General features: G+C 38.4%; 1 protein-coding gene across 6 annotated transcripts in view; it reads right to left on the bottom strand.

The window, feature by feature from the left end:
* Nucleotides 1-22,303, bottom strand: part of tcf4 (transcription factor 4) — a 161,507-nt gene that overhangs the window by 119,118 nt on the left and 20,086 nt on the right. For 4 of the 6 annotated variants that reach the window (XM_088393018.1, XM_088393016.1, XM_088393019.1 and 1 more), the window contains exons 2-4: nt 2,011-2,688; nt 1,813-1,904; nt 1,502-1,540 (exon numbers count right to left, since the gene is read on the bottom strand). In XM_088393018.1, the coding sequence (XP_088249144.1) occupies nt 1,502-1,540; nt 1,813-1,884 (111 nt within the window). In that variant the 5' untranslated portion in view covers nt 1,885-1,904; nt 2,011-2,688. Of the gene's footprint in view, nt 1-1,501; nt 1,541-1,812; nt 1,905-2,010; nt 2,689-22,303 lie in introns of those variants that run through there. The other 2 variants (XM_088393021.1, XM_088393022.1) reach the window with 2 other exon arrangements.

Genomic DNA, 22,303 nt, shown 5'->3' with positions numbered 1-22,303 from the left:
TTGGTAACGATGAACATTGATGTCATTGTGCCTCCGATTAGACAAGAGATGTGTGTGATGGAGGTCGCACTGGTGCTGCATGGCTACAGAGATGTGATGAATCGACAAGATTTCATCATTTTTTTATTAGTGCTGTAGCAATATTTAGGAAAAGCACTTTCAGTACTCTGTCCAATGGTGGGCATTGACAGAGCTACAATTGCATAAATTAATGTTCAGCCTGCTTTAGGAGGAGACACACTGGTAGGCTTGCCGCTCTTTTTGGTCAAATCTTTATTCATATTTTTAATTAGCAAAACACTTTCCTTAAATGTTTTTAATACAACTCATTGTACATCTTAGTGAGGCCTTAAATCACACATAAAATGATAGTGAAGCATTTTAAAGCATAAACATAAGATTAAGTCTCCTGTGGTTATTTGAAAATATTGTTTGAGAAAAAGTCTTGACTTTTTATATAATAATAATAATTAATCTATTGCAGCCAAATGAGCTTGGATGCATCACTATAATGCTCAGACCATTTGACAATTTGTGAACATGCTGTTGTGTGAACCTTTACAATGTAACGTAATATATACCACATTCTATATTAAAACTATTCTTCAACTGCTGTTTTTGTCTGTGTGTAGTTTATAATGTTTACTTTGCAAATACTTCACAATAACAGTCCCACAGGACACAAAAAATTGCATTGATCCACAGCTTCTGCACTCTTATATTGGTTTTGACAATAATTCGGTTCAGAGTGTGTGTTACGTTTGACGGCTTTGAAAAAGACTGCCTTGTTTCTGTAAAACTCAGCCATGATATTTTTATGCAAGAATATTCCTTAGGGGAATTACATAAATGTCTACCTGTTTAAATAAATTAAGTTAAGATATGGAAATAAGCTTGTTATTGTCTAGGTCATTTGCATTTTTTGCTGTTATTAAGTACTGACGTGCTTTTTTTTTCTTTTGTTCAAGGATTTCCTGTCATGTTGCACCACTGCCCTTTTTTGCACTTTCTAATCTGACATATCTTCCTTTCATAGCAGGATTAATGGGAGTCCGTTTATTCTTCCTCATTGAGGGCTGTATCTATTTTCCTCCTTCTCATCCCCTCCTCCTCTTGTGACCAAACTTGCTCCCAGAGGGAGGTAGAGGCACAGAAAACATGGCCGAGAGCATGGAACACTATTTCCTGTCCCTCAAGTTCACACCACAGTCTTTTATTCCTAGGGAATGTGGGGAGAGAAAAAAAGTGTGCTACATTTAAAACGGGATTAGCACTTTGCGCTTGTAACACTGAAAGCTGCACGGGCGGGACATGCGCAACACGCAGGTTCATGCTGAGAGAGTTATTTATCCCTATCTGTCTATTTTTCCACTTATATAAATATTATAACTATTCTTCACACTGTGCACTGGACACTCATTGCATTAAATCACATTTGTTCTGTCATGGGCAAAAGGCTACACATAAAGGGGGAAGAAGGACTTAAAATGAGATATACTACCATGGATGATGGGAACATTTTCAAATCGCTGTTTCGCATCTATAAGACAACAAAATTACCAATGCAGCATCAAAAATATCTACACATACAAACAAAATAAAATTACATGAATGCTCTCACTTTTCTTTTCACTTACGCTAAATAAACACACTTTATCCAGTTAATGTTTAAAGATAGGCAGGTTATGCGCCGTCCAACTCATTAATTAAACATGTAAACTGTGAAAGCCTAACAGGACGTGCTTATTTACTTCCAGCTTCTCCTATCATCACACTCATTTGTTCCAAATAATAATAAATGAATGTTCTTACCGCGCTAAAATCCAGTAAGTCACTCAGTTCCTTGTCTGTGCCCAAAGCTGCCATCCGTTGTTGATGATGCATTTTAGCAAAATCACACGGACCTACAACATGGAAAACAAATGGAGAAATAGATGGACAGAGGAGGTAGACAAATAGACAGAATTGTTGCTGGATGGCGATGTAGATGAGAAGAGCGGAGGAAAAGACCTCTTTTGCTGTTTTACGCGCAGCTCCGCTCTGCTCTGGGTCTTCGGTCGCCACAGCCAAAATAAATCCAGTAAAACAAGCTCAAAGCCTCGATTAACACGTCTAATTTCCTCTCATCTTCAGCGCGGGAGAAAGCTCACAATCAGGTTCCTGGTTTAAAGTCAGTGGACAAAAAAAAAAAAAAAAAAGAAAAGAAGTGACAGAAAGCTCTGCGTTTTGGTGTGTGTGTTTGTTTTTTTTTTTTTTTTCCTCTCGCCCTCCAGCCAAAGAAGTCCGAGCTCTCCGCGTCAAGACGCAGTTAGTCCGCCCCGGTTTGACTGTCAGCGTCAAACAATCATACAATAAATAAAGAAAAGACCAAAACACCTAAACAAGCCCGTCAGAGAAGAAGCAAACCTCCGAAGAGATAACGACTTTTCACTCTGTGCGTGCGCCTGCGAGTCAAGAGGAAGACTGCAGTGGAAGCAGCTTGGAAGAGTCCGGGTGGAGTGTGCGCTTCTTGCGGCCGGGTGAGGGCTCCCTCCGCTCGGCTGCAGGTTGTGAAGATGCCCGGGCGATCGGCACCGTACCCATGCGCGTGTTGCTGTGAAGCCTCGGTCGCTGTGATTCATGTGGTGGTGCGGCCACCTAGCTTACATCCTCGTCTAACACCATCGCACCACTGTAGGCACTGATAATCTGCAAGAGAAAAAAACCATCAAAGTCTTTAATGCTACGTAAATTTACACAAAAATTGCCGGCCACGTTCAGTTCTAGTTGTTTGTCCTCTAACTTGTGTTTTTTGTGCAGTGTTTGACCTGATTATTAAATATTATATTATTTTTACTGTATGCAATTTTAAAGAATTTTCATGGAATTTATATTCTCAATTCTATCTTCATGACAGCAGTCACGACAGCCGCTATGAAATGTTTTACTTTTATTTTAAAAACATTTAAAAAACAGTCAATCTGGAAATTTGGTTTTCATGTACTGTACCATACTGTTACATTGAAACTTTTTGTTAAAGGTATTTGAAAAATTGTTTTTTCAGGATTTGGCAGTTGCCCATAGAGCTATATCCCACTAGACAAGTTCCGCCCCTGCACTGAGCTGGAGCTGAAAATTGGATTCTCATTCGGAACCAAAATGACAACAATCTGCAGTGAAATGACAATTTTAGATTTTTTTTTCCCCATGAGGATCATTACCTTTCACGTTTGTAGTATAGCTAGAAAAGCTCCATGTAAAACCAATTTATATACATTAATAGCAGTTGTCATAGGTGTCAAGGGCATAGCACCCATGGTTGATATTTGGGTGTCACAATCTCCACTATTTGAAGCCACTCCCCCCTTTTTTAAAAAGTAGCATTGCAGGCTGTGTCAAATATTTCTACAGTAGCATATGCCGCGGGCTGCTTAAATTGGACAGCATTTGAAAATGGCCCACAGGTTGTAGTGCGAGAACCCCTGCAACTGGCACAAGGTTATTGAAGGAATAAGCTGAAATGATAATTTGTTTGCGATTATATCATTTCAAAATAAAAAAAAGGTGTGCCATGTTAACAAAGGCAGTCAAGAGATTGCATTTGTAATAGTTACACGCTACAAAATTTGATCATTTCTGACTCAAAAAGTGTTAAAATGATTATCTTAAGTTAACTAGACTGACCAAAACCAGAACTAAATTCCAGGATATTGCCAATTTATTGAGAAGAAAAAAAAAAAAAAGAGGCGAGCAGCAAAATGTTTCAGCGGTTGAGCAAGAATAAAGAAAGTTAGCAAAAAAATATTTGGCTCATATTGCAGGTCAATTTAAATTTCTTGTCATTAGTATCTATGTATCTGTGTGTGTGTGTTTGTGTGTTTGAGTGTGTGAGTGTGTGAGTGTGTGCGCGTGTGCGCGTGTGCGCGCGTGTGTGTGTGTGTGTGTGTGTGTGTGTGTGTGTGTGTGTGTGTGTGTGTGTGTGTGTGTGCGTGCGCGTGTGTGTGTGCATGTGCGAACAGCACAATTCCGAAATTTCCAAAGCCAATCGTATTTGTTCGTATGTGGATATAAATCAGACATGCGTGATGCAAATGCAGTCTGGACGCTCACGTTGCCCTCGTCAGAAACATTCATCAAAAGTCCAGTTTTACAGAAAGCTGCAAATTTCTCTTAATAAAAAAACTCAAACAAGCGCAACCTCTTTGTGGAAGGGCTCTTAATGCAAATCACAGTCAAATAAAATAATCCAAATGATTGAAATCCACTGCCTTTCCTGAACATGGTACAACCTTGGTCAGATGTGCTTTAAAAGACTTTGGTTTACTCCAGATGAAACCTCACAAAGCTTTGAAGCTTTCCGTCCAAAGGGTAATTTTTCATGGCTTCATGTGCACACAAACTTCCTTGCTGACCAAAACCTAATATCAAAATATTATAATTACAGGTAGCTCTCATGTCTATTTATGATTAATGATACATTGACTTATATTATTGCTTTGGTTTTACTGAACCCAAATAATTATTGAACTTCAAATCATGAAGTAAAAAAAAGTGATGTCTTTGAAATCGTGATGGTCAGACAAAAACTAATCTTGGTAGTCTGTAGGTGGGAGGTGAAGAGGTGTTGTCACACCAGCCTGGTCACCAACAGCCTGCAGGTAGAAAGTGACTGACCTATTTCCACAAATTACTCTCTGCATGTGCATGTTTTTCCGACAAGAAAAAAAATGGGCACCATAAAGACAGTGCTCGTTGGTATCATGTGAAGAGGATGCACTTGTACTTCCGAGTCCCAGTTCCAGTTTTGAACGTGAGAGTGAATGGTTGTCTGTTTCTACAGTATGCGGCCTGTGTTACTGACTGGTGAACAATCCAGAGGAGGAGTATCATCTGGTAAATTTTGGAAATAGGCAATTATATTGCTTTGCATTGCATTCAGTTATGTCAAGCTGGTTGACAATATGACACCCATACATACCACTGTCCAGACTTTGCTTTCTATGGCTTTGGTCCCTGCACACTTTCTCTGTGGACCAAGAAAAACAAGTCCAGTGTGAAAATGCCTTAACACTTCAGAACAACAATGCTCTGAAGTCTCAACGCTTCAGAACAACAACGTGCTCAACGTTTTGGTGTCACCAAATGATAGTGCACCCTCTGACTCTAAGAAAGCCCTTGAGATACTTGTGCCGTATGTTATGCAATAGGACAAAATTGTTGGTACCCCTTTGTTTATGAAAAAAAAACTATAAGATTAGTAAAAAGAGGTTAATAGTACAAAATAATAATGTTGTCATAGATAAATAAATAAAATGTAACCAATGAAATGATTTGGAATTGCAGTTCAACAGAATTTTTGAACAGGCCTAAGCAAAAATGATGATACCCTTCATATTTTTCTTCTCAAACGTTTTCAGCAATTACTGCATTCAAATCAAATTTTCGCTTTTAATGAGACGTCTGCAACCGTCTGTGGGCCAACTCTTCATTAAATAATTTGCCCAATTGAATCAGGTTGTGTGGGGTAAATATTTTTTACCTATAATGTAGTTGGATTTTTACCAGAACCGGATTGTAAAAGTTGAGGTTTTTACGGTACTTTCTCCAGATCGTATGTTTTGCTTATCCTTCATAAATCTGAAATTTACAGATGAAAAGATGACAGTTCATTGGTCAATTTTGTCTTTTTGACTTTTTGTAAGAGGCACAGCCACCCATGGTTATCTTGGCCCTCGTCCTTATTTGTTATATTGTTTCTATTTGTCAGTAAAGACAAATTACACACACTAGAGGAGCAGGTGCAGCTGCACAATACAAATAATTGTACTTATCATGCATTAAAGTCACAGAAAGAAAATAAGGCAACTGATAATGAGGAGCTGTGCATAAATTGGTAGTTGTCCATATTGATTCATTATACAATGACATTTTTCCACTCATGTTGACCATTTGTATCAAATGTAAATCGGAGAGCAATAGGGTTTTTGTAATTGGTCTTTAGTTAGTGAGCAAGTGATGACAACATTTAAAGGGGAAGTCAACTCGGAAATTTTCTTTGTAATAAAAATGCAGCCCAACTAGTTCAAACATAGTGTTCTCATTAATGTGTCCTTTGTGGAATATGAATTAAACAAGCAAAATCCCCCTGATTTTATTCATCCCGGCAGGAGGACATTTTTACCACTTGCCGTCACCAGAAAATGACATCACAGTTGCAAGGTCTCAAGTCACATCCAATCACGGCTCACCGGTTTTCTGAAGCTGAGCCGTGATTGGTTGTGTTCTGAGACTTAGCGAGTGTGATGTCAATCTCAGTCGACAGCAAGTGGCAAAATGGATGCCCCCTGAGATGCATAAAATCAGGTGGATTTTGCCTGTTTCATTTATATTCTACAAAGGAAACAATCACAATGCCGTGTTTGGACTAGTGGAGGCACATTCAATATATTATTGTATAGATAATTTTGGGGTTGATTTCCTCTTTAGGATTTTATTCAGCTAATATGACTCCCGGTGATGGATTCTGCAAAATAAAATAAAATTTCACTTAGCCACTCATTTGATTCTATTCATTATCAACGTGCGAATAAGGCGAAGAGTTATATAACATGTAAACAATTTATTCTCGTTTAGTCTGTGTGCCACGTTAACCTTGCCAAAGAACAGGAACAAACAGTTATGATCTGACACAGAACAAAGTGTCTGTCACATCTGGGTCACAGCTGAGCAGCTGAAAATCATCCTTGATAGAATTTACTGTATAACAAAATTAGCTAGAGAAGAGAGGTCTCGTGGACTTCTAGTGGTCATCCTGATATTGAAAGCATGAGCTTTATCATCATCTAATTCATTTTGTAATTTGATCATTTAAGGAAGAAAGCAACTGAGTTATTTATTGATAAGCAACAGATTTATTGACCACAGGTTTTAGTTTTGATCACAAATAAAGTGGATATACAAAGTCTACACACCCTTGTTCACATGCCACATTGTAGGCCTAAATTATGATGCATGTCATTGTTGGTGCGGTGTTGTTTTGGGGAGGAGGAATGTTGCGTTTGCACCAAACCTAACTTTTGGAAGAGTGGCCAGAAATTATAACCTTCAGATGAAATTGGAGCCTTGGAAAAGCGGTGGAAATTATAAACAGTTTGATACAGCAGACAGTCTTATAAATACTAATAAAAGGAGAGCGTGTGCTGCCACGCATTTAATATGAGTTTAAATAAAATTGGTTAATTCTCATCATGGCCAATAGGCCAGTTATGAGCGGGTGTTCACACTTATGCAACAATATGGGTTCAGTTTTTGTTTGGTTTTACTTTCCATCTTGAAAAGATGTTCTAAAACACTGGTGTCAAACTCAAGCCCCGGGGGCCAGATACGGCCCGCCACATCCTTTTATGTGGCCCGCGAGGACAAATTGTGCATCAAATTCGTGTCATTACTAGAAGAGCAAATTGTCTTCACTTTTAATAATATCTGTTTTTTTAAACATTTGACCAGTTTTGACTCGTCTGATTTGAAAACGAGTTATTTGTCAGTCTGTTTTGTAGCTTTTACTGTATATAATATGAGGTGCTCATACATTTATTTGGGTTGACAGTCATAATGGGCGTCCGAAAGAAGCTATGACTACAATGCGGCGTGCGAAAAAAAAAAATGGTTTTTTTGGGTTTTTTTTTTTTTGGGTTTTGTTTTTTTAATTCAATGTTTTACCAGGTAAGCCAATTGAGAACACTTTCTCATTTACAATGGCGACCTGGTTTGACAGCCCTGTTCTAAAAGATTGTACATGTCACTTAAAGTGTGAAAAACATTTTTAAACTACAAATAATCTCAGTGTCATTTTTCAGCAAAAGAATATTCTTGGCATTTGGACAGGGTTTGCAGAAATTGAAAATTTGTATGTGTACTGAGTCAGAGGAAGGTCAGTCTGACCGAAATGTTGCGACATTAAAGAACTAAAGAATGAGACAGTGTGCGGGAATTTTCCTTGTTTGATATGTCTAGTGTATATAACTTGCCACAAACCTTTCAAATTTACTTTATATTTATCTGTATGTGAAAACACGTTGCCATGCCATTATGATGATTTCACACTGTTTAGTAGACATCTTACCGCTTGGATGTGTTATGATTTATCTAATTATACTCCTTAGGTGCATGGATACTTTATGTGATGGTATCTCATTTAGTTGAATTGCATGTGATTTACTTGTACTTGGCATGTAACTTGACGCCTTCTTGGCCAGGTCATTACAACTGGTCTTTTACCTACTTATATAGTAATAATAATTAAACCGCAAAACAATAGTCCAAAACAAGTGATTTAACCGTCGAGCAGAAATAATTCCTAAAACTAGTTCCACATTGGCCCTGAATCCTTTTTACTGAGTGTGGCTCCTTCACCTGGCTTCAAATGAAGTCACTGGTAGCTAGATGGAGGACTGGAGTGGGACAAACAATGTTTCATATGTTTACCGTATTTTCCGCACTATAAGGTGCACCAGATTATAAGACGCACCTTCAATGAATGGCCCATTTTAAAATGTTGTCCATATATAAGGCGCACCGGATTATGAGGCGCATAGAATAAATAACTCAACGTTGCTCAAACGTTAATGCAATCACAATATAGTAACACTCGAAATAGTGAAAACAATAACAATATATCCATAACTCAACATTGCTCAAACGTTAATATCACACAACACAAAATAAACACGTAAAGCTTACTTTAATAAGTTAGTCCTCATCCACGAACCATATTGGTCCATATATAAGGCGCACCGGATTATAAGGCGCACTGTCGGCTTTTGAGAAAATTGGAGGTTTTTAGGTGCGCTTTATAGTGCGGAAAATACAGTAATTATATTGCGTAAGCTGTTTTTTCATGATCCATGCTGTTTTTTGTTCCCCCCGTGGTCAATCAACATGCACGTTTGTCTTTCAATCAGCACCCTTAGCCATTCGTGTCTTGTCTAGGTGCTCTTCATCATCTCGTCCTTTCCTTGTATTTAGTCGCCTAGTTTCTTGCGGTCTTTCTCAGGTACACACACAATGAGGATGTTTTTTACTTGATTTCAACCCTTTCCTGACAAAGAATGTCAAATAAGTCCTTTTAGATAGTAATTGTGAGATAAAGCCCCATGAATAATCGATACTTTCAGCCAACAGCCATCATGGTAACATCATATAGAAATGTATCCTTGAGTTTTCATTTTGCCGTAATAAGATGTTCCACAATGCCGCAATTCAAGCATGGCACAACTCTTACTGCATAGCATTCTCAGCACATGGAAACATTCCTCTTGGCCATGCTCCTGATGGTAGAAGCCATGTCCAGCAAAAGAAAAAAAACAACATTTGGGAAGCTTGTGCAGCTGTTTGCTACAACCACTGGGACCTCGCTATGCACTTCAGAATAAACTCTTACAAAAACACTTGGTGGTTTTTCAGTAGTTAGCTGACTCTAACATTATAAAAGGCCATACTGCATGATAAAAATCACACCAACGGCTTCCACAGTTGACCCCCAGACAGCCATACTTGAAGTCCTCAGCTATTGATTCACAAGTGTGAGATGCAGTACAAAGATGGACGGTGAAAACTATAGCTGGATCAAGAATGATGATTAAAAATCACAGCTCAGAAAATAGAAAACACCGGAAGGATTGAATTTTCAGAGACTACATATACAAAACAGATTGCGTCAATGCATGCATACAGACACACACATTCTCCCGCAGGAAGGTTTTACAAGCGCACACAATCTATATATGCAACCACACATGCATATTAATCCTCTCTCCTCTCTCTCTCTCACACACACATACACACACACACACACTCAGCCCCTCTGCAGTCGCTAACAGTGTGTTTTTGCCAAACACCTGTGTAATCGTACAGCTGTGGAGAATGCTGGGAAAGGACCGGGGGAACTGAACACCGCACAACTAATACCCTTTGATTCCACCCGGATCACCGAGTGTGCGTAAATGTGTGGGTGTGTATAAGTCTGTGTGGAAGTTCATGAGTGTGCACAAGTATGAGCGGGTTTTGGAGATCGTGAGAGAACTGAAGAGCAAAGAGTTAATGAGTGTTGGCTCAACTTATGTGTGTGCGTGTGCGTTTTTGTGTTTGTGTGAACATGTTTGTGTATCAGTCCCCAGTATCAGCATTCTGGAACATTCCTCTATCCTCCCTCCACAGCTGAACTCATCAAGCCCCCCTCTTTCTAAAAACACTCAGACCATCACCAAAACTGACGAATGGACTGTAATGGTTGTCTTCAAAACTTTCCAGGTTGAGAGCATTTTTTAATTTTTTAATACTATTTCTATCAAGTGTAGGAGCCCTGAAGACAAATAAACCCTCAAGTGATGAGTTTTATGGAATTATTTACAATAATTCCCATTCCATACATTGCAGCTACATTATTTACTACTGCCATTCAGAGAAGCCATGATTTTAAAGGTTACTTCAATTGCTTAATATTAATGCTTCCACTGTCCGGTTACAGTCAATCCCTAGAGCCTGAAACTGAATATGTTAAGTGGAGTTAAGTGGAGGTAGCAATATCTTCAGTAATTACATCGTGCCAATTAGGCCTGCGGCTCATCTGCATCATCTATCATCGCTCACCACTTTTATTCATCATACCAACACTTTTACAGTTTCATTGTAATTTAAAGTAATTTTCATGAGCATCTTTGGGATCCGGTTATCAGGTCATCCCTGTCTTTAAATATAGTATCTTCATTGTCATTATGATCATCAGGACGATAATTAATGTCATAATTGACCTATACTTTGCCATTATTTATACCGTACGTGCATAACTATAACAGCATCATTGCTATCTCCGTGATCATCATCATCATCAATATCATCATCGTCTCTGTTCATTTGTTGTCATGACGATCACTATCGTTTGTATCCTTCCTCAAAACCGTCGGCCTCATTTTCATCAATATCACAGCCAAATGATCCGCAGTCGTCATCATCTCATTAGGATTTATAATGTCCTTTGTTATCAGCGCTATCATCATCGTCAGAAGTTGTACAACCTCCGCAATTATATATTTGTTCTCCTGTGAAAAAGATTCTGTTGAATATGTTGAAATGCTTTGTCTCAATATTAAAAAAAAAAGCATACTTGCCAACCCCATCCATTATGTCTGCTGAGTCCACTCTAATAATGATGAAATGAGCAAATAAAACACTGAAAATGCTATTTAACCCAAAGAACAGTTGACTATTTTTACCTCCTCTTGATTTATTTACCTCAAATGTAGGTTGCTGTGTTCGGCTTCCACTTCTGCTGACTGGACGAGGAGCTCACGAGAGGAAGTAACTACTACACTGCAATCAGATTAACGTGAAGGAAATTTCTTGGATATCAAGTCTTAATGTGAAACATGGAAACAAATGTATTGTTAAATTGAAATGTCTGAGGTGCGGCAAGGTGGCTGATTGGTTAGCATGAATTCTAAAGTTTGGGGTTTAAATCTGGACTAAGGCCTTTCTTTGGGGCATTAACCACTTCTCATGTTCTCCCATACTTGTATGGGTTCAGTTATCTCCAGGTACAGAAACTATGGATGAATTATGCATCTCTGACATAATACCTGATGATTATTTTCTTTCTCAAGTCTGAATTCTTTTTTAGGACTTTTAGGATATATTGCTCTGTGCTTGTGGTTAGTGGATGCAAATCTGATTTAAAGCTACTCAGTTTGAAAATGTTTGCATAGTAAACACTTCAGATGTGTTTCTCTCAAGAAATTAATGGAAACATGGCTTTTTGTGTATGGTTGAGGAATTTTAAAAGGGAGGTAGTGGTGTTGAGTCAGCAATTGCAAAGGTGAGATGGATAGTTAAGAGATATTCTGGGGAAAAAAGACAATGAGGCAAGTGTGGAAGAGGGAAAAATGATCTATGGAGTGAATAAAGTAAAATGGGAAGGGGGAGGCTAAATCTGGCATTGGTTGGAGTCTGTTACCGTCAATACACAAAAAAAACTCACTTGGGAAACATGTAGACATTCTGTAAATTTTTTACTGCAATTTACAGACGTACGGTTATACGGGCTGTAGAATGTTAAATTAGCTTGCAAAAAAAATGAAGACACAACCCTTTTATCAAAAAAAATCATCTATCCCTTTTCACACTGCACTTGGTGTGGAAGGTTTCAGTTGCCACTGAGCTCATATTTGGAACTGCTGATGTAGCGACTAACCAGGAAGTAAGAAGTGACGGTATCTTGTTAAGTGCAGTGTGAAAAGGGATTTCCAATATCAACAAAATATAACTATTAGAAGTATCTCTACTTTTGCTACGTTATACATGAGCTACACATTTACAGTTGAATAAAGCACATTGAAGTAGCATTGGGCGTCCGCTCTTGGACACAGAGAGAATATATTCATTTGTAACTCATCTCTCTCATAAATGAACAGCCATCTTCGTCATGATTTGATGATTTTGGCAACCATGAGTATGATCACCTTCTGTGTGTTGATATTTCAACAAAAGGTCATTTACTATTGAAAAGCTTAGCTCCCTAAATTTAATCAGATCTGTGTGTGTGTGTGTGTGTGTGTGTGTGTGTGTGTGTGTGTGTGTGTGTGTGTGCGTGTGCGTGCGTGTGTGTGTGTGTGTGTGTGAGAGCATATCCGTCTGTCTGTCATTGAGCAGATTGAAATATAATCTGCTGTTGATCCCCTTTTCGGACCATGCGTTCCCACATTCCCATAATACTTAATTTTTATTTTGTAAACAATATTCAGTATTTTTAATGACATTGTGTTTTCCAGTTTTGTGATTCAATTTTGCAAGTGGTTGAGTTCTGATGGAGGACAACAGACTTGTAAAATACATTTTTGAAAATTAATGAGATCACAGCACGTCTATATGATGAAATTGGACCTGAGCTCCCCTTGTAATCTTGGTTTAGATAACCTTTGAAGGTCCAAAAGGTTATTTAGGAATAATCATCTCTGAAAAAAGTGAAAAGATTGTTTAAAAATACCATACCATCTTCCATTGATGAGATAATCTCTGAAGAAAATGTCATATTTTAATATTGATAGCACTTATGATAGCCTAGCACATCTTCATTCCAGTTACTGTCTGCGTCCAACTCTCATTGTGATCATTTTAAGTGATCAGAACAATCCAGACCACCCCCAAGACTGCATTCATGTCACTAAAATAATAATTGCTCTGTCTAATTATGGATTACAATTGAATTAGTTTTATAAGCAAAAAAGAAAGCAATGGAATAGAAATCCTCAACAATTCTTGAAGTCTAATAGATGGACTTTTTTCCCCTCCCTGCAGAAGGGCTAAGAAAATAATTTATAAATATATTTTAAAATATCAAATATGACACTGAGGGGCCTTAACTAGCACTATACAGATTTCTGAGGGGGGCTATAGTGTAGCGCCAACAGGCTGTTGAGTACCTTCCCTAAGAAGACCGAATCAGGGTCTAAAGCAAAGAAAATAAAAATGGGGGCTGTCTATTTTTTTTCCCAATCGAACAACATATATCGCTTGCGTCATTTATTATGTGTGAGCCAGAAAACATTTTTTCATCCTCCTGATCAAAACTTGACGTTGTCAACCAAGACAATATGTGTATGAAGTACACAAAAATAGTAACCTCAAAGTAAGGCAGGCTTGAGTTTAAAATATATATTTGTTCCCAATTCCCCTCCCTATCCACCACTCATTGCTCTAAGGCAGTGAGTGGTGGTTTTATGGCAACTAATGGTTTTAATAAAACTGTGTTAGTATGAGTTAGTGTACGAGACACCAAAGCAATCGAGAAATGCACATAGAAACGCACACACACACACGTACACACACACACATATGCAGGCCTTTGAACAACCAGATGTTGTTGAGCTGCAGGTTGGAAACATCAGTGAACTAAAAACAGAGTCAGAAGTGGGCCGAGTCTGTGGCTAAACCAGAAACTGTAATAGAATGCAGATTTCTGCTGCAACCTCACACACAGACACGCACGCACGTGCACGCGCACGCACACATGCATACACTGTACTCAAAAACCAGCCATGACAATTTGCTCAATGTCAAAATTTGTTGATATGGTGTTTTAGTGGTTAACATACCTGCAAGCGGTTCTGGATTCAAATCTCAGCACAGACTTTCCTGTATAAGATTACCTCCTTCCTCACACATTTCAAAAAAATGCATGTTGGGTTAATTGTAGAGTCGAAGTTGTAGCTGTGAATGGTTGTTATTATGTCTCTTTGATTGACTGGCAACCTGTTCACTACCCTGCATCTTGTAAAAGTCAGCTGAGCAACATCAAGAGATGGGCGTTATTGAAAATGGACGGATAGGTGATTTAAACTCACTGGTCAAGTGAACTGCAGAGATCAGGCAGTGACAGTACTTTACTGAAAACTTTGGGAACTCAGCGGTGTATCTTATTTTGGTAGCGTCCAGTCTGAGTGAAAAAAAAAATACCATAATTACATGTAACTTTTTTTTTTTTACCTCTGAGACTTAATACGGTTGCCATGGGTTGCAACTGACCCTTTAATGGTAGAGGGAGTGATGCAAAGTGAAAAAGGTTAAATGTAGGTAGGTGATGATAGGCCAAAGTATATGATGCTTCAGATCTCATTCTTAATTTTTAGGGTTCAAAATGACGTCTGTCCATCCTTTGCATCAATGATATTTTCACCACTTTTGGGAAGTTTTTGTGGTACAGTCATGCGTGTGTATTAACCACATAAAGACAATTTTTTCAGAAATATTAAATAATGTTCAAAATGGTATGACTGACCTGAGGGGGTATTTAACTTGTTTATGAAATTTACAGTACATCATATTTTCCTGAAATGTGTGAAGTTCACCTGTAAATCGGAATTCAAACACTTTGAGCAGGTGATAGAATCTTTTTCATAACTTGTTATCATTTCCCGCAGCATGCGGCTGCACATCTTAGCGGGAAACTCTGAAGAGCTGATAGGGAATGTGTGAAGACAAGAGGAGGTGGGTTGGAAGCAAGAGAGACTCCCTTTGGGTATATTTTCACCTTTGGCAAGGGAAGAGGGTGAGAAAAGAAGAGAAAGAGAGAGGAGTGTCTGATGATAATAAAGAAGGAAAAGATTAAAAAGCTGTGATGTGAGCTGCTGGTTTGAGCTCTACCACATTTGCCTACCAACTTTCATGTTGTTGTGAAAGTGTCAACGGACCTCAGTGCTCTTCTGACTGGCAAAGTGCTTATTACGCTTGAAGAAGGCGATGACACCTTTAAAAGCATAAACACATTTAGCGCAACAAGCATCTGGCTGTGAATTACTTTTTGTATTTATGGTAACGACAAATGTGTCACATGTTGGAACTCACGGATGCATGCGTGTCCCTTTAACACGTATGGTATAATTGTTTCGGGCTGGTAAGAATAGTTAGTCCAATAATTAATTCAGTTTCAAACTAAACCTGAAGTTTTCGCAATCAAAGCATGTTGAAAAATTTAACAATACCGGTTTTGGGAAAATGGAAATATGGTCATAATTGTGTCAATCATACAGTTTCTCACAATGTTTTGAATGTTTATAAGATGGTTTGCATTTCATCAAATATTATTTGAGCTGTTAGACTGTTTTGTGTTAAACTGGAGAGATTTTAGCAGTACACATGGACAAGATTATGGGACCCTTCCAGTAAAGAAAGAAAAATCTGGAATTGTCTCTGAAATAAATTAAGAGAATTAGACATTGAATAGTAAATAGAAAACAAAGATGAATGAAATTTGTCTTGACAGTAAGCAGGGGGAAATGCATGCTGTCACTTATCTGTAAGGCCAAAAACTGAATAAAGTGAATAAAAGAATCGATGTCCCTGCCAATATAAGTGAATTTAGGGTGGCAGGAGATGGATGGATGGATGGATGGATGGATGGATGGATGGATGGATGGATGGATGGATGGATGGATGGATGGATGGATGGATGGATGGATGGATGGATGGATGGATGGATGGATGGATGGATGGATGGATGGATGGATGGATGGATGGATGGATGGATGGATGGATGGATGGATGGATGGATGGATGGATGGATGGATGGATGGATGGATGGATGGATAGATGGATGGATGGATGGATGGATGGATGGATGGAATTTTCTTGTTCATACCATTCGTTGCATGTAGAGATATTCAATCCATAATGTATTTAACTATACGGGGATGTTAACTCTTTCCTGACGGACCTCTGAGGAAAGCACAACGAATTAAGAGGGTGCGTTGGTATAGTGAAAGTATAGTTAAAGAGTGTGCTTGCTTGCATGCGTGTGTGTGCGTGTGTGTGTGTAATCTTCCCGCAGTCTCCCAGCCTGTATTAGTCATGAAGCCTCTCATCCTAGACGTCACCTATATTGGAGATCTCATCTGGTATTCGCATCGTCATCATCATCATCATCACACAAACCATTTTGAGACCTTGAACCCTGTGATTCAACATCTCACTTGTGGTAAACCATTTTCCAGCAAACAAATTTAGGGTGAGGAAGCACAGTGGATGAGTGGTTAGCACATCTGCCTCACAGAGGTTTGAATCTTGACCTTCTTATGTGAACTTTGCATAGTCACCCTGAGTTTACTTTGGGTAGCTCACATCATTGAAAATTTAAAATTGTTGATAGGGCTGAATGCGTGTGAATGGTGTTCTATACAATTGAGAATTTAGTATTACCAAAATATTATTACTGATGCAATTGCCTTTCCATCCGTACACAATGCTGCTAATTTGAGCAATTCAACAGTCTACCTTTAGTTTGGCATTTTCCATCGTGGCTGTTTGGTCCAGTTCATAGCTCCCAAATAAAGGTCATTACCCGTCAAAGATCAAAATGTGAAACTATGCATGATAAAGAGTTTTCAGGGTTGTGATAGTATCTGGTCCATGAAACAGCTACAGAGAGAAAGTACTTTGCACTGGATAGTGACCAGATGGGACATAAAAGTTGATGTGTGTGTGCGTGCCTGTGCGTCACAAGTTACTGTTTCCATGTCTTTTTGAAGGAATGGACGCTTTGAAAAGAACTCTAATGGGAGAAAGACGAGTCGATGGTGGTGGTGGTAATCGACTGTAGGGCTGTGTGTGCGTGCATACGTGTGTGAGGTATGTTGAATATGTGTGTGGAGGTGATGTCAGGTACGCAGGTGGGAAGCGGGGGGAAATGGATAAAAAGGTCCAAGATAAACACAGCTGATATCACTGGATTTGGATTTTGGGGAGGTAGTAGCTCATCTGCAAGGATTTGGGCTTTGAAACTGTGTAACAATTATATAAAGTAATTATCAGGATAATTATAATAAATGTAAAAAGGAAAAAAAATGAACATCATCCGCAATTGGAGCGCTTCCTGCGAGTCTCTCCTATGCTCAATTTAAAGAGAATTTAACGAGAGGAGCCACTCTTGCTTTATAAAGCATTAAATATAAGACAATGAAGACCAGTCAAGCTAAGAAAATATGGCACAGTTGTGACTTTACCAAGAATGGGTCATCCCTCCAAAATTGATGATAAGGTGAGAAAGATAGTAGTCATAACATCTACCAAAAAGAATTAGCTGCAGGATTGTCTGCTAGTATTTAGGACATGAAAACTCCCAAACAAATAGAAAACTGTGTTTGCCCGTAATTCCAAAAGATATGTTTGGTACAACCTCAACATTGGTCCTCACTGGAAGGTGCACTGAAGGCTGGTGGTAGTACCATCAGTCTTTTTTTCGTTTTCTTTTTTCTTCAAATGGGGTGGGATTATGGTCACGATAGCGGGAATCAAGAACGGTTTGTACCAGTCAAGCTAACAACTGACAGGAAAAGCCTGCTACTACAACATCTGAACTAAATTTGGGGTTCAACCCCAAATATAAGAAGGTCTACACTCCTGTGCAATCACATAATCTCATGCTTGATTTGTAGGATATAGAATCACGTATAGGAATAGTTTTTATAATAGAAACTGTTATCAGTCTTGGTCATTTAGTGTTAATATTAAAAGAAAATGAACGGTGTGGACTTTTTTCAATCTACTGTTTGCTGTCCACAAACTTAGCTTCAGTAAGTGGAAAGCAGCTGTCATAAATGATTGAATTTTTTTTTTTTCTTATCTTCTTTTTTAGCAATATATATTTTTCATTATAAAACTAGTTTTCATTTAAAACTTATTAAATGGTCTTGTTAGATTACATATCTATAAATGTCGCATCTAATTCATAATACACAGCAAAACAGATATAAATTGGCAGATGATTAGTTCTTGTTTCTTTTGTTTCTGTTCCTTTTTTGTGATTTTATTTTTTATTTTGGGAGGTATTTTATAGTCCCTATGACTTTCAGAATAAATACCGGCTGCGAAATTAAGTGAGAATTTACTTTAAAATGTTTTGTCTTCTCAATTGATTGTCCATGTTAGTGTGTGGTTTTCTAAGGACAAACAGTGCCCCCTTGGGATGAGTCTACTTCTGGTTTGCTCCTCTGGAAGTGACACCCCACCACAACCACCACCCCACCCCCATTGCCTCATCCATGTAAAGGAGTGAACAGCAAGTATGAAAAATGATTTTAAACAAAATTGCTTTTCAATAGCTCCTCGTTATTTGTGCTTTACAAAACTTGTCAATATTCCATTCATTTAGGAATCTTATGATTATACGTCAGATGTTACCTTGGTCATTATTTAAACTTTTAATATAAATAAGATTTGGGGTCATTTTTACACATTGGTTAGTAAGATGAGAATGAAATAGTGCAGTCTACCAACCAAAGTAAAAAAAAAAAAAAATTCTGGGCCTGTTTGTTGTACACTCTCTTTGCAAATGATGGTAATTGTTTTGACTGAACTACATGTGGAACATGAACAGTTACAACCAGATTTTGGGCAATGACTAAGAAAGGCATCAAAAGGAGAGAAAGTGAAGGTGCAGTTAAAGAGGAGTGACTCCCCTCCGCTAATCCCTGCTCTTCCACGTCCTCTTGATTTTAAATATATTCCACTGGCATGCATGTACATTTTTATTTTTGTTGTGTGGCTGCTGCTTTTTTGGCTGCGGGCCCCATCTGTCGGCCAGCTGCTAGATGTTTGTAAGGAAGTGTGTGTGCATGCGTGAATGTCTGCGTGCGTGCGTACGAGAGAGTGTGTGTGTATGTGTGTGTGTGTGTGTGTGTGTGTGTGCGCGCGTGTGTCAGGTTAGGAATGAAAGCAACTAATGCAAGGAGATTAAATGCTATTGGATAGTAATGGTTGTTGGTTTATGAATATGTATAATGTGGAAAAGAGTGTTAAAGGATGGAGCAAAGAGAGAACTGAAAGAGTTGGCAGGAGGTTGAAGAAAGGAAATTGTTTGACCAATAATAATCCACAGGCGGACATCCATCCATCTTCTAGAGCACTAAAGGCAAAGTGGAGCCGAACCAATTTGAGACTTAGGCTGAGAGGCAACAGAGCTTACTACACAACCTCTTGTAAAAATGCCATGAAATGTTGGAGTATGGAAAAATGACTGGAGCTCCTCCAAAAATGATGTTGAAAAGAAGATGGAAGTGATGGAGGTATAAACTGATGGATGGATGGTGAATAAAAAATGAAAGAATTGGGACAAAGGCTTGAAATAGAGCACAAATGGAAGGATGGGTGGTTGGATGTTCAATGGACAGATGGGTATGGATAATAAATTTTTCTCTCCAAATTTACAAGAAAAATAATTATTTTGCATAGTAGTTCCTCATCAATGCAATAGGTCGGACCAAAGTGGGGCGTTACAATTTGTGAGCTCAGGATCGACTGTACCGGGGTGGGGGGGATCGTTTTATTTTAATTTCCTATTTAATTTTCATGTATGTTATAGTGCTATTATGTATCTGGATCACTTTAGGTTATGTTATGCATTGGGACCTCCATTAAAGTAGGTCACTCTCAAACATACAGTAATCACACCAACACACCGTCCTTTCTCTCACTCTCAGTAGGTTGATAAATCTGTTGGGGCTGATTCTTTCATTTGCTCGTTCCTCTTGTTGGTATAGATATTAGTGGACATGGTGTGTGCCTGTGCATGTGCGTGGGGTCCTATTTACGGGGACAAAGCCCTCAATGACTCAATAAAGCTACGAAAAATCTGAGCGTTGCATTGTAAGTAGCTTCTTTCATTGGCACAATGTGTTTCAATAGAAGAAGCTCCTTCACAATATTTCATAAATGATTTGCGTACTGTAAATATATATATTAGAGCAAAACTGGTAAGCAAATTTGCAAATTTTAACATAATGCAGTACACCAAAGAGCTCTCGAGGATTGATGTACATATCAAAAGGAAAAACTTTATTCGCAGATGTTTCTCTCAAATTTCCTTTGTACATTTCTTCATTAGAAACACTTCTTTGGAATTCTGGACTTTCAGCCTTGCTTTAATTTCTGATCTCCCAACAGAGATGCCTGAATGAATCAATCAGAAATCCATCCGCATTGCCAGTTTATCTGCTAAAATGGATAACCCTATGGGTGCGCTGACTTGGCAATACTATTGCAGTCATTTTATTCCAGTTTCCCTCCTTTTATCCTGCTTCCCTTTCACTTAATTCAAATCCCTTGACAAGCAGGAGGCTGCCCTAATTGAAGGAATATTAGAAACTATTATTCCTAATTAAACATCATAGTACACGCTGTCAGAGCAGGACAGGCAGAGAGATTTAAGATGTGCTAAACCTCTGGCACACTAACAAAGTCTTTTGGCAGAGGGAGATGAGGGATTTTTCAATTTTGCCAAGCAGACGCATAGGCACCTCCAATCGCTGCCAGGTTTCAACCGTGAAAGGTGTGACTGTGTGCATTTAGTGACTAAAACACTTACACACGCAAACATGTATCTGCTCATTTCTTCACTCTGGCTTGCTGTTAAAAAGTAAACATTGACTAAAATAATTAACATTTAGCATGCATACACTGGAAGCTCTAAACTAAAAAAAAAAAATGTTAACTATGCCCAGTAATTGTGTTGTGATAAAAGATGGACCCAAGTACAGGGAAGCAGAGAGACCAGAATATGGAGACGGAGTAATAGAAAAAAAAATATTGACTCGATTGGTTGACCTGAGGAGCAGGGTTGAGAAGAACAGGTGGAAATTAAAACCTTGTGAGTAGATATACAAAAAAGGGAGAGAGCACAAAACATGAAACCAAACCACAGAGCTAATCGAAACAAAGTCAATGAAAATACAGATCATGGCAAAAAATATGGAAATGCAGTAATATTTCGGTTTGTAGTACTGCAAATCATATTTATTTCAAATATACATTTTAGAGCAAATTTGAATAATTCAGCATCATAGTTTCATCAAAATCATGTTCCGGAATACAGTGTGGCTTGCAACAGAGTTTAATCCCAAATATTGTTGACTCTTATCTGAGCTCACAGGTATTTACAGTGAATAGTGACAAATGTTAAAATATCGGTACAGTACATTAACAAGAGTACAGCATAGTAAAAGTACTTTTTAAAGTGTGCGATGGGTTTTGTACTAGGCTGATGTTGTTGTTGTTCCACATTACCCCTCTGTCGCATCGTGATGCCCCCTCGGTGTCTACTAGTTTGTGTTTACTGGTGCTTTATAGTTTCCTACCTTCTGCCAGACACATTAAACGCACACTGGCTCATTCCACGTAACAACAATAATACACTCTAACCCACTGCTACACAGTATACATATTAAATTAGAAGTGGGCTTCGTTGTTAGTCACTATGCCAGGTATAAAATGCATAAAAAGTATAACAACAGCAATGCAAACTATCGGAATGACAAGTTGGAAATACACCTTATTACCCTCAAGCTGTCATTTTAACAGATCGCATCTTTTTTTCTTTCGTCATTTGCTACCTGTCATTTATTAATAGACGTGTACCAATTAACAGCGATCAGCAGTATGGCTAAGAAGCAGCAGGAGATCTACAGAAAAGGCAGTGAAGAGTTTCAGCGTGGAGATAAATTCCTACACACTGCACAGCAAGATATGTGAAAAAAAAAAAAAAACTTGATATCAACATGGTTCAAGGGGAAGGTTGAGCAGTGTCTGGTAAAAGCAAGGAGCTGACCTTGGGCTGAGTCATTACAAACATTCTATGTCATAGAGCATTCAAAAACTGGCAAGGTTCTTCCGATGATATGTATAAAATAAAAATTCAGGGACGACCAAAATAATCATCTATTCATCTGCTTCAATGCCCTTTGGATTGTTTTAAAGCACAACTGGTTTTACATGTTTCAAATGACCA

The sequence above is a fragment of the Syngnathus floridae genome, chromosome 12 (genome assembly GCF_059516105.1).
Source record: "Syngnathus floridae isolate MCC-2025c chromosome 12, RoL_Sflo_1.0, whole genome shotgun sequence".
Taxonomy (NCBI): Eukaryota; Metazoa; Chordata; class Actinopteri; order Syngnathiformes; family Syngnathidae; genus Syngnathus; species Syngnathus floridae.
Note: the sequence above shows the minus strand (reverse complement) of the source record. Positions and strands in the feature narration are given on the sequence as shown.